Source organism: Triturus cristatus, chromosome 3_2 (genome assembly GCF_964204655.1).
Source record: "Triturus cristatus chromosome 3_2, aTriCri1.1, whole genome shotgun sequence".
NCBI classification, from domain to species: domain Eukaryota; kingdom Metazoa; phylum Chordata; class Amphibia; order Caudata; family Salamandridae; genus Triturus; species Triturus cristatus.
In genome coordinates, this window is record NC_140584.1 from 680,475,988 (window position 1) to 680,489,426 (window position 13,439).

At 38.8% G+C, this 13,439-nt stretch overlaps 1 protein-coding gene across 1 annotated transcript in view; it reads right to left on the bottom strand.

The window, feature by feature from the left end:
• ITGAV (integrin subunit alpha V) overlaps positions 1 to 13,439 on the bottom strand; it is a 382,159-nt gene that overhangs the window by 60,963 nt on the left and 307,757 nt on the right. The window contains exons 19-21 of the mRNA XM_085648702.1: positions 13,148 to 13,215; positions 9,392 to 9,539; positions 6,090 to 6,182 (exon numbers count right to left, since the gene is read on the bottom strand). Coding sequence (XP_085504828.1) covers positions 6,090 to 6,182; positions 9,392 to 9,539; positions 13,148 to 13,215 — 309 coding nt within the window. The remainder of the gene's footprint in view (positions 1 to 6,089; positions 6,183 to 9,391; positions 9,540 to 13,147; positions 13,216 to 13,439) is intronic.

Below are 13,439 nucleotides of genomic sequence, written 5' to 3' on the forward strand. Positions count from 1 at the left end.
GGCCATGGGTGGAGCAATGCGCCTGCCTTTGGCGTATTGCATGCAGTCTAAGTAACAAACACGCACACCAAGGAAAATAGAACAGGAAAGTAAAAACACACGCACGAGCGTGTGCAATTCCAGGCTCGATTTCCGAACCCCGGACAAAAGGACTCTCGCTGTGCAAGCAGTGCTACGCACTGCAACGCTAGGCGCGAGACCTAAAAATGAGCAAACTTCATTTTTCCAGCAGCAAAGTTAAATGTGCTGAGAAGTGCACAAAATGTTTACAATTGACCTTACCTTGACATGTTTTTTTCTTTTTTAAAGTTTCACATTACATAGCAAGAGTGTTTTTGAATAATAATTTATTTTGAAATGCTTTGCTAGAAACACTATAATTGAATAGAATGGCTTCATTTTATTTCACAAAATGAATACAGTCAATGAGAAGAAAATGTTGATCTTTAAACTTAATTTTCCTGATATAATAAATAAACATAGTGCTGAATAATATTCTTCGCAGCAGATTTTTATAATTTACATAGCTTAGTGTTTAGCATAACATGTAGTTGTTTTATTAGAAGGTTACAAATGTTCTCATAATCATGGTAAAGAAAAACTAAGATTCGAAAAGCCTCATACGGGACATAGTTCAATAAATGGTTCATACTTCATGATAAGTCTTAGTAAACCCCTTGTATGTGAACGTGGGAAAGGAGTGTTGTGCAGTTTTCACTAATCAGTAGGAACTGCACTTTTGTGGACGACAAACTTTGGGATGGTGCCAGACTGATTCCGTGGACCCCTATGGGATATGTTGTCCCTTAGACCAGCTAGCTCACAGTGCGACCATAGGCCCCCCCCTGACCTAGACAGGGAGCAAACAGTTCTGGCAAGCACTGATCACCACAACCCTGTTTCTTGTGGAACTGTGGTGACAGACCAAGGACCTTTCACTCATACACTTATGCTCTCTTTTGCTCAATATACAAAGAAAACACCAAGGAAGTTTTTAATATTTATTGAACCACAGTGATTCTTGTATAGAATATATGTGCTGCAATGTTCGATAGACAGAAGTAGATGCAAATTATAATGAGTGTCAGGAAAGTGAATAGAACAAAAAGTTCCACCAAGATGCTGAAACAATGTATATATGCAAGCATATAAAATAATATAATAATCTGGCATACTCCTACTATGCAGGCCCAAATCTATGTGTCTAGGTTGTAGGTGTATGTCCTGTCAAGAATTTGCTTACTGGATGAACCAACCCCATTAACCGGTAGGGAAGAATGTAGGCACCTGTCTTGGTCACGACCTGGACACCTCTCACAGAGATGTCAGTCAACTGCTGGGCAAAAGCTTCAGCATGTAGAGACCTCTTTAAGTCATCAGAAGTGCCTCCTAAGACTATACCCGGAAACAAATGGTTATTTATGGAAAAAGGCATCCTTGCCTTGGGCTGAAACTGTGATCAGGCTGCCATTTTTTGTATGTTACAGATAGCTGTGTCGCCATATAGACGTAATTAATAAACACATTTGCACAACGTACATGTAGGCCTTGTACATAGTGCTAAGACAATATGATAGTGTTCTTGTGAAGTTGATTTGTGTAAGCAAGGTTAGTGTTTCTAGTAAACTAAGCCAAAGTGCTACGAATGCAAATGTGTGTCAAAAGTCGATGTGAAAAGAGAAGGCAATTTTAGGAAAGATCTGTGTTCATGTAAACATGCCAACATTAACTACCAGGCTTAACTGGGACACATGGCAGGAGGAGAAGAATCTGTTCTCACGAAGAATCAAAAGATGATTGGATGAGAGGAGAAGAGGCTATACGACCTCAACATTTCTTTCAACAACTGTTTATACTAGTATGTGTTTTTTGAGTAGGTTAATGCTTTTTCCATTTTCCCTTTTCCTACACCCTTGCTACTTGTCTGCACTGAAGCTGAATGCTTATGGCTTAATGCTTAATGCTGAAGGCTGAACGCGGATTTGATGCCCCCTTCCTACCCGATTTGCTGAATGCAGTTGTTACTGCATGATTATTTTTACCCCTTCATTTCCTGAGACTTATTAAGTTGGTGAACCTCTCTTTATGGGAAGTTTAGCCATTACTGATTGACTGAATTTGAGCTTTTTGCTCTATCTTGCATTTGCCTCTTGAACTTGGGTTCTTTATGAGTCCCTGCTAACACCATTTTCACCCCGTTCTCTTGAACAGGGAATGCTTTCCTTTATGGAACACGCTTGATGCCTTATTTGTTATGATTTCTCAAAACAACTTCTTCTACAATCAATTCTGTAATAGGACTTATACTTAAATTAACTGAATGAAGAATACAAAGAAAAGAAAGCTTACTAAACCCTTCCAAATGAAAATAAAAGCCTTAAAACTTGCATCAAACTTTCGTTTTTGACTGAACTTAAAATAGTATTGTGATTTTAATAGATGTGATGTATAGCTCCTAGTCTTCTCAAACGACAGCCGTGGTCTGTCGCCGAGGAGTAAAAGGAAACACTGCGAGCAGGGATCAACCCTGTTGGTGTGAGATAGAGATGCTAAACCATCTTATTTAAATTGATTACCACGCCAGCAGTACCAAGTCTCTGAAACACCGCTAAGTATTTTACAATATGATGTCCGGAGTAATGCCCTAAAGTACTTGATTGGTTTCTATTCCAGGCTACATGCCAACCTGCATAGGGATAGGAAAGCCTTCGACTACATAAAAAAAATGTTAAAAAAGCTTCAGGCTTTACATAAACTACTTTCTCAATTAGATCCAGATGACAGGAATTAGAAAAAAGGGGAAATGTTTCACAAGCACAAGGGGTCCAATTTAGGCCTTCCAGGAACAGTTTCAGTACTGCCGCTTTCACAGTGAATGCCATAACACCCATTGTCAGAGAGAAGTTGAAAAGCAAAAGAGAGGGTGATAACATCTGATATTGCCAAAAAGTCTTTAAAGATTGCAAATTAACATGTGCTTAAAGTGGAAATGGAGTATTTCCTTTTGGCTATACATTCTTGAAGTTTGTCCAAGGATACAGGTTTCAGATCAATGAAGGTCTCTGAAGCAAACTCCCAAGGATACTCCTCAGAAGTCCCTGTGATGGAAATTCGGACAGAAGTACTATCTATTTTCTCAGCAAGAAGAAAAAATAAATGAGTTTTACTTTATATTGGGAAAAATATTTCAGAATTTTGAAAACTTCATTTTGTGGAGCTATTGTGTCAGATGTAATGAGTATAGAAGTTCTTTTTGCCATTGCAGAGGGTATATTTGTATGTTTTTGTGTAATCTATATATTTCATTTTTTTAATTGTCTGTGTAAAACTTTCTACCTTTCCTTATACTCTTGATTAAGAGTTGTTTTCAGGTTGCGTTGCAAGAGTGCTATTTTGTTGAATTATTATTCTGTTTGTAAGCCAGCGATGTTAAAACTATTTTAACCAATGAGTTTGTAGGTAAGCTCAGTAAGTTGATAAGTGGCTTCTGTAGGTTGTTACTGACTGTGATGGACATCTATGATTCCGCACATAGTCATCAAATCGGAGGAATGAACTTTATCTTTGCACCCCCTGGTAATAGGCATCACAATCTGGTGGCAGAACAAAGGAGGCAAGGTCGGAATACTGTTTCACAACGAAGACGTAATGCATAATACTGAGATAATGGCAATATGATGGAGATCTGTTGTGCACACAATTAGTCTTCAAGATTTTAAATTTACTAAAAATCACAAGATGTGAGTTTCCAACCAGGAGAGGATATGCTTTGGGAGAAATACAATAGTTAAGAGGTACAACAAATTGCAGTCAACCCACAGCAATGCAGCACATCTACCTTAACTTGCATGCAGGGATTACAGACTTTTTATATCAATGAAATACATTTGTCTCTTTTAGAGTCATAATGGATAGTTAGTTTTTATTTAGATTGGGGACTCATTTCTGTGATGATAGTACTAGTAATGTTCTGTAACCAAGTCTCAGTAATATTTACACAGTTAAAGTGATGGGAATCAAGCAATTAAACAGAGCCAATAATTTCTTAGCTGAACTAGCTTTTAATAAAGCAATTTTGGTTGACACAAACATTGTGGCTTTTCACAAAGGTCTGCAAAGAAGGAATGTGGCTGGTGATGCCTCTGCCTCTCTCCCCCCACTCCGGTGAAGGCTAGAAGAGTCACAGCTCAGGAGATTATTCTGAATCACTCAAGCCAGAATAGCAAGGAAGACGTTTGAGCACTGGATTGACATACAGCTCACATTGCCAACAAATTCACTGAGGTTAAGAAGATTGACAGACGGTCCTGCAAGAAGGTAGCCCCACACACTCATCTCTGGAGATACTATTGTAAGCATTATTCCAGGAAAATCCAGGTTTGTGCAAAGCTTCTCCAACAACCCCCTTGCCCTCGATCTTGCTGTCTGTGACATGAGGCAGACGTGGTTGTCAGAGTCATCTATGCTGTTGAGAAGATGATTGCCACTGCTGGCAAAATCACCAAGTCTGCAGTCAAGGCAAGCAAAAGTAGCACCAGCCACACCCAGCTGCCCTAATACCACCGGGCACCCACATCCTCTCATCTTGGATCACCACTTGTACGTTTTGATCAGGTACTGGTTATTGGGCATCAGGGACCATCAAAAACTCTTCAGCAGCAAAGGGAGGCCGGGTGTGGGTGCTTGCTGTGTTCTAATATTTTTTGACTCACATACTGCTTATCCCTCAGCTGAGATTTCTGAATAACATATAGGCACAACTCCAAAACCAAAACAGCAAATAAACTTTCAGAGAGAATTAGTTAATATATAGAGGCTGGTTGTAAGGCACAAATTCAACAGTTCAAGAAACTAGGGCAACAGAGGTCAATGTGTAACAGGCATAGGCCATGCAATATGGCAACCTAAAGGAGTAAGTGGGAGCTCACTATGTTAGACCCCAAATAATTAACCGGCCTAAACCCATTATGTAGGTCTGCAGAAATAGCATTCATTTAAACATCAGTTCTATAATTATTCTCTTATTAACAGCTCAACCCAGGGCATTTCATCATTGGATCTGACCATGCTTAAGTGAGTACACAGACTTCAGCTGCATGTACCATAGCTGTATGCACCTCTACGCTTTAACTGATTTATTAGAACTTAACAGTGTATGGATGAAGCACTTTGGCCTACAAAGGAGTACTAATTCAAACTCACTGCATTCGACTAACACTTCCAAGACAATAGTACAATCAGCTAGGCCCAATACTTCTCTCTTGTAGTGGAAAAGGATAAGGATCCCTTATGAACTTATTACTCCATAGCCTACCCCACCACTTGGTTTAAGGAGCCTCAAAATGATCTGCATTTAAGATATCTATGATCACAACGGAGAATCTATAGGATAAAAAAAATTTACATTTATTTTCGTCTGGATGCCTTAAACCTACGAAATGCAACTCACTTAATGAAACACCTAAAGTGGGACGAGCGCACATACAAAGATGTGAAACTATTAAAAGTATGGTGCTGTCTAAGGTATTACATCAAGGAGTCCCACCACTTCTCCAGTGTACCTGCATTGGGTACAATAATTTTGAGGAACATACCCAGGAACAAAAAATCTTATGAACGTTCTTTGTCAGCTGAAATGAAGAAAATAATGCATGAACAATATCTACGACAAAGTAATATCATACTATGGGGTGCAATAGGATGAATGCAGTAACCTCATCATGTTGTATCTTTGAATACATACTCAAGCCTCTTATCGTGGGAGGTGTACGTACTTGCATGGGTAAAAAGTAAACAGAGCCTCCATGTAATGTAATCTCTCTTTGTACTTGATAATAAAGACAAGCTTTTTTTTATACTGTGAAGAAATGTTCTTAGCCATTTATTTTAAAGTAACTAAGGTGTCCTGCTTTACTAACGTTTCAATTGTTCCTTGTGTGTATTTTTCGAATTTGCTTAATATTTTTAGCTTTCTAATATTTTAGAAACATTCTAACATTTCCAAGTTGTCACAGAACTGTTAAGGCGAATAGTTTTTTTAGAGTTCAAAAATGAATCATAAAAAATGTGTACAGGTAAGGAAATCTTACTTTAGTTTTAGCTTTCATGGGGTTTCCAAGATCGCAAACCACCAAGCGTGATTTATTCTCAGTCTTAAATGCACATGACAGGCGTGACAAACTCTGCAAAGAATAAAAATGCATCGGTTGCTTGTAACATAATTCTTGATAATTTTTCATCATTAGTTCATTCTTTTTGAAGCATTAATATATATTCAGATACACAATAGATATAATAAGAATAGAAAATAATAATTGAATGGAAATACACAAATAATAGCCTCATAATTTGCTCTTTCCATGAGTCTACAGTATCAAAGCCTGTATGGACACATAGGAAGTATCAAGAGCACTGACAGTACTGTATCTGGTAAACTAGGCATTGTTCAGTTTAAAAAAAAAAAAATTAAAAAAAAGGTGTATCAGATGTATCCCCCTATGGCTGACATAATGGTATAGTGCAGGGTTTCTTGTACTTGCTCCTGTCAAAATGAGGCATAGTTCTCTGAATTCTAATCAACTGAACCCGCAAGTGTTTAGGCAGCCGTAATGTCAAACAGATGTTGCACACCACCATTTTAATCTGGGCTAGTCTATGGGCAGGGAGAATTACTCTCAGAAGGCCACCGACATATATAACACCACTAACCACCTATGCATGTTCTCAGAAACAAGATTTGCATTGAAGTGAAACACCCATACTTGTGAATACTTACATCTATCATAGGTTCACCGCAGTGGATCCAGTAATACCTATCATTTTCATCAGCTGTTACATTCCTCAGAGGGGAACAAACACTATTTACCCCAGTGTACAAGTAGCCCAGAAAGGGACTGAAAAAAGGTTGTCATCTCCATTATTGGGGCGATGTCTGACACAATATGTTTGACGTAAAGCAGAACATTGTCTAGATACTGTGAAACTAAGCAAGGAGCTCCTGCAAAATTGAGACCCTTGGTAACCCCTCCTTCCAGAAGTGAAAAACAAAGCATTCTGTGGGTAAGGCAAACAACAGCTGAATCAGGGGGTAGCCATATCTAGTGCTATACTTAGCATATTCCTAATTGACCGAATTTGCTATATTAATATTTTAAATATATGTTACATTTAATTTATGTTAAGATGTCAATTATGACACAGAGAGAGGTGTTTGCAAGTCACACCCTTACCAGCAATCATTTTAAGTCTGTGCTATGGTTACACATCGCAGAACACTCGATCAATGCTGATCTCAGTTACATGCAACACAGCAGGAACTCATTGTCCGTAAATTGTTTTAACACCACTAATATCATCTGTATCTTCAAATGGCCTTTACCACAGTGCGAAGCACACCTACCCCATTGTTTAACCTTGGTGTCCCTCCATATTTAGAGACTACAGGTGCCTAGTTTGCGATGGAAGGAAAGGATAAACTATGAAGACTATGCGGTCAGTGGCGACTGCCTTGGAATGGGGGTGTTGGGGCGGGGGGAATTGATTTAAAAAAAAAAATAATTAAAATAATTAACGTACCTTTTTTTTCCCTGCCGCGCCGCCGCACATCTTTCCTCCATCCTCTTCCTCACGATCTGCAAGAAGCACCGGAAGCACTTAGGCTTCCGGACTCTCCTAGCCAATCACGACGCTGCAGGAGCAGAATCGTGATTGGTCTGAGCGTCCTGTTTGAACGCTCAGGCAGTGCCTGGGGAGGCTGGGCATGTTCTCCACGGGGCTGTGCAACACAGCCCAATGGAGAACATGGCAAGTGCGCATGTTGGTTTGGCCGGCTCTCTCCGTCATGCTTGCTTAGAGGAGTGCAAACCACTCCTCACTCTGCTTGGTGTCAAGGAGCCCAGCCCTGCCCCCACCCAGCTCCGAGCTCCACATAGAAATATAAAATGGTAATAACCTTATGTTATCATTTTCTTTTTCTTCTGTGCACTGCTGAATTAGCAGTGGAGCGACGCTCCTCCGCCTTAGCAGAGGAGCCGCCACTGTCTGCAGCAGCAGTCAAGTCAGCATACTATACAGTCATGTCCTCTTGATCGCTGGCCAGCTTTTAATGAGATCATCCTGTTTAGGGAACATATGGTTCCTTCACGAGGAATGCTTGGCATGAAGCGTATGAGACTCTGGCAAATGTGGAGGAACGCACTTTATGCTGCATTTGTGGAAAAAAGCAATGCAGGTCCGTACAAACGTGGAACCTGTGAGGCAGATTCATGGCTTATTTTAACCAGTTGCAAACTCATTAGTGAAAAAGTGTTAGAGATTGTGACAATTAATGGGCTGAGAATACCTAACAGGGGCTTAGTACAGGGTGGATCTTACATCCTCCACTGTCTTGCCTGAGGGTCAACTGAAACTCTTCAAGAGTTGCTTAAAGTTATGCAATCCCCACTAACTTCATTTAAATAATGCAGATAAGGGAAAGTGAGATAAATCATATTCCAATCTATGGGTGAAAGTCATACTGAAACTCTGAAATCTAACTGAATATTTGAACACCCATCTACAGTGATAAACAATCTTGGTATCCTGATGGAGGATAATATCTCATTTTCCTCCAAAGATAAAATGATTAGGCAGGCATACATTTGTAAACTCTTCATCATATTAAGCCATTCACACAAGGAGCTCAGGTATGTTCCACTTTGGATTAGTGGAATATAATCTACTTGGCTTTCCCAGGTTCCTACAGGACATCTTATAACGCTTACTGAATGTAGCAGCCCACAACAGGGAAAATATATATTTGGTCCTAAAAAAATTCAGTTCACTATCTGTATGCCAGAGCATTCGGCTCAATGATCTATTTATAATGCAGAAATATAGCCAGGTGTAGGCCTAGCATACAAAACAGTTATTTTCTGGAATTATATCTGAATCGCAACATATGGTCAGGGCAAAGCAACCTTGCAAAAAGACCATATAGGAGTCTCAGTCTTTGCAGTTCAGGTAGCTGAGCTGTGGAATAAGTTTCTGAAAAATCTATGCGCATAGGATAACCATCTTCAGTTTGGGAAAATGTTGAAAACCTGCTTTTCCTCATTAATTGAGATCATCTCCCTGCACACCAGGCTATGGTCTTAATAGCTACATTCAAATACCTTTATCACTTCAGGTACATGAGTAGTTGAGAAATACAATGAAATAACGTCATACCTGGACCCCATGATTTAAGATGGAATGATCTATGCACTTGTTGGGAATGTGACAATACATTGTAGAAATGCTTACATTTCAGTTTAGAAAGGGTTGAATAGGCAGCTAATGTTTGTCTTCATTGTGAAAAAAGATTATTATGAATGTTAAACAGTGATATCCAAATACAAGTTGACTGGCTTACCTCATTGTTACGAACAACACCAATGAAGTCAGCCTGTGGTGGAATTTGAACAATCAGCTCTGCTTCATAAGCCCCTTCACCTTGGTTCTGGGCAGTGACAACCAGCGTCAAAGGGTTGTCATCACCAATATAAATCTTCTTAAGCTCACTGGGGAAAAATAGGAAGCACAATTAATTATTCATAAGTAAAATAGTAGTTTTGTTAAACCAATCCAGTTCACAAAAGTTATATAGTTCTTGGGTTGAAGACCTGAAGATCAATCATCTAGATGTAATTAATTCTTCACTATGGAACATCAAACTCTTGCATCACATAAGGTACATATGTATACCCAGTTCTTCAAGCTACACTTACTGTATACTCTGTTGAATATTATTATTTATTATCCTTTGATGTACAACTTTTTTCACACAACTCATACTGCAGTTCTTAGGCGGATATTGGATTAGATGTGTAAAATAACAAGTCTAAAAAAGAACCTTAACAGTGTAATGAGGATCACCAATTTCTGGAGTATTATAATTTTCTCCTAATTTTCTGTTTCTTCATTTCATCAGGACTTTCTTCAAACATTGATAATTGTGTGTTCTTCCACATCATAGTTACAATTCACTTTGCTATCACCAGACAATGTCTGGAATTCACATATAGTCATTACATATTTCATTCACATATAGTCTTTACATATTTCATAATCCGAGTAATCCTTAATGCACATGCATTTGGAGGCACTAATTAGTCTTAACCTGTAACTTCTATATGTAAAGCTAAATGCTTCCACAATACACATTAATGTGTATTATATTGCCATAAGGTGCATACAAATGCAAATATGATACATCAACATTTGATACAATTACAAACAGCCTGAAATCTATCTTTAGTAAGTATTATTGACCCACTGTAATCTTTCTTAATGTTTTTAGGAAAAAACCTAAGAAAAACAATAAACAAAGTACAAAACAGTAATGATGTTACCCAACTTCTTTCTTATTTTTTTGTTTTCTGTAAAGCGGTGCATACCACTGTACGGCAGCCTGAGAGTGCCTGAGGTTGGAAATTAAAAGCAATACCTTGAACTATCGAACGTTCATAAGAAACCTCAATAATTCAGTATATACCAACTTGGTATCTCCCTTTGGAATCTCTACCCCATCGATGTAAATGAAAGATCTCAAAAGCTTTGGAGTGGACCAGTAACAGAGCACTGGTACATGACCTGGGATGAAGTAACAGAGTCAGTTTTAGGCATCTGACAAGGAGGTAACGCCATAAAAGTCTGGGGGGACAATAGTCTGGAAATTCATGGTGAAGAGAAGGAACTAAAAGGCAAGTTTTAACATTGCATCTTAATTTGAGGAACTCATTTTAGACTCTTAATTGGAGTATAGAGGCGTTTCATAATGGGTGGCTCTGAACTTAAAAAGGCATTCCCCCAAATCTCATATTTGCATGACTGACACATTATCACTTTGTAATGAGTACCAAACAGTCTGAAAACACCAGTGACCTTTTACACATGCAATAAAGTCACCCAAAGTTTGGTTAGCTTTGAGTACCTAAAATGTCAACTGAGCAGGTTCTGCACAAGAGCAGACAAATGCAGTTTAAGAATTGTGATGCAAAAAGTAGTAGTTATTAAAAAGTGTAAGACTAAACTACACGTGCACTTTATTCATAAGTTTAAGTTAACTTTGTGAAATGCCCAGTACATGTTGAAAAACACCTACTTTTCACATTCATAAGAGACAAACACCCAGTTTACTTTGCCCTGAAACTATAAAAACTGATCTAAAATCACCCTTCCCTAACAATTCATGACTATTCATCTTTTATGGAAGAGGCAAGAGAATCTGTGAAAATGCAGCACATAGCTAAAATTGGTTAGGAAATATTACATGTATATGAAAATGGTCAACTTCTTGGCCAAGAAAGAAGTCTGAGGATACTCAAACGTTTGGCAGACTGGAAGGTAATCTAAAAGAAGGGGCCTGTGATGATTAACTTCTACTTGTGGGTACTTCAAAGTCCTCCATCCTAGTAGGAAGATCACAAATGTGGTGTGAGAAAAAGATATCTGTTCACGGGGGAAACTCTGCCTGCATAACTCCCTAGATCAACACCCAGACTGAACACAACACTTTCCAACCCCAAGAAGGAAGAAGTCCCGCGAGCAAGGTAGGAGGAGAGGAGGTAAACAGATCCCAGCACCCCTCACCCCAACTCAGGCAAAACAGAAAGGGGGCAGACCCAACAAAAGCATCTATAGGACATGAAGAGGCCAGGCTGAACATATTCCTGTAAAAATGCCTTGGGGCTATCAATGGGCAAGATAATCAGCGAGACAATCTCCTTGTACCTGCCGCTCCAAAAGTCACACTCTAAAACAGAGGGGTTGTTCATATATGACAGACGTAAATCAATTTGGCCAATTATGAAATTTGTACAACGAAGGAGAATTGGTTGGTAGGGAACAGGGAGGTTGTGTGGGGAATGTTGTCCTGATATGCTGATTGCCACCATGAACAACTCTGCATGCACTGCAGCAGAAATACTTTGATAATTAACCACAGACCTTCCTGCAGTTATACCTCAAGTGGATTATGTAAGGTATCCTAGACACTTCATTACTCTTTTGACTAAAGGTATTCACCCTAATGACAGTACAATTGTACAATATCTGGCTGCCACTAACGAAAATCAATAAAGTTTGTGTTATAAAAATGGAATTTGAACAACAATCTCTACCATTCTGAATGACTGTCTCTCTTTCAGGTCCCAGGAATTCTAGGTCTAAGAAAGCTTCATGGAATGTCCCAGATAAACTCTCCTTTTGGGCATACACTATGTGTTATGTCAGGCTGGTGAGCAATCGTTATTTACCTGGCACAGCTTTCAAAAGCAGAGACGCCAACCATGTTACACAAACACAAATGAGTGAAAATGAATCATTGTACAGAGTAATGCCTGAGCGGAAGGGAAATCATTTGACCATCAGGGAAATCCCATGGGGAGCAGTAGAACAGGCTTACAGAGATTGCCATATAATCAGAGATCCATCTGTACTGTGATTACTTATGCCAGGGAACACATTCCACACATTATAGAAGGTCATTGCCCCTTAAGTACTGTCCTAAAGGAAGCAAATGGAATGGCACTAAAAGCAGCAAGAAACCCAAAATATGAGTGAGCAACCCTTCTCTATGGATAGAAAATGATCTCAATATCTGGCAGTTGCCAGATGGTAACAAGCTATTTTGGTCACATCACTGTATCCTCCTTAGCTTTCTTTTCTCGAGCTCCCAATACTATCTCCTCGGTGATGAACTAACATCCTTTCATATTTGCATAATCAAAGGATTGATATAGCTGTGTTGCACAGTTTCACTAAAATCTAATGCTTATTTTGCAATACCAAATGACTTAGTATGCATTTTGTGCAATCATAAAACTTAGAGAAAAGTCACATCAGTCCTCAAGAATCTTAGTGAAAACTTGAATAATGTAAATATGTTCTTGGAATATGGTCTTGGTGAATATTCTGTCTCAGTCAACTACCAACTTGACATATATTTATTCTTATTGGTCTGCCAGGCTGTGCCTTTACACAGGATGTATAATATACAATTCATACACTTGTAAAGAAATCAATACATAATCAGATTACACAGGATGTGCATAATGATGAAAGGAAACAAAAATCCGGACAAGTTACACGAATAACACACTAATGGCCTTGCACAGTGTTCACTTACCTTGCTACTGCAACCTCTAGTTGAGGTTTACAGATATTGTCATCTCCACAGTCAAGAAGAATATGTGCCTGATCAAAAAAACAAAAACAGGTTTACAATATCTATATATGTCATCACAAATGTTGCTGTTATTCTTACAAATCATATCATGTGATCACCTATAAACAAATGACAAATAATGAAGGCTCCTCTATGTAAATTGATTTCAGCTGCTTTGCACGAACAGTGGACTAGCATGCTTCTGTAGCAGATAGACATTTTTTGAGCAACAATACATTTCCAACACCACTTC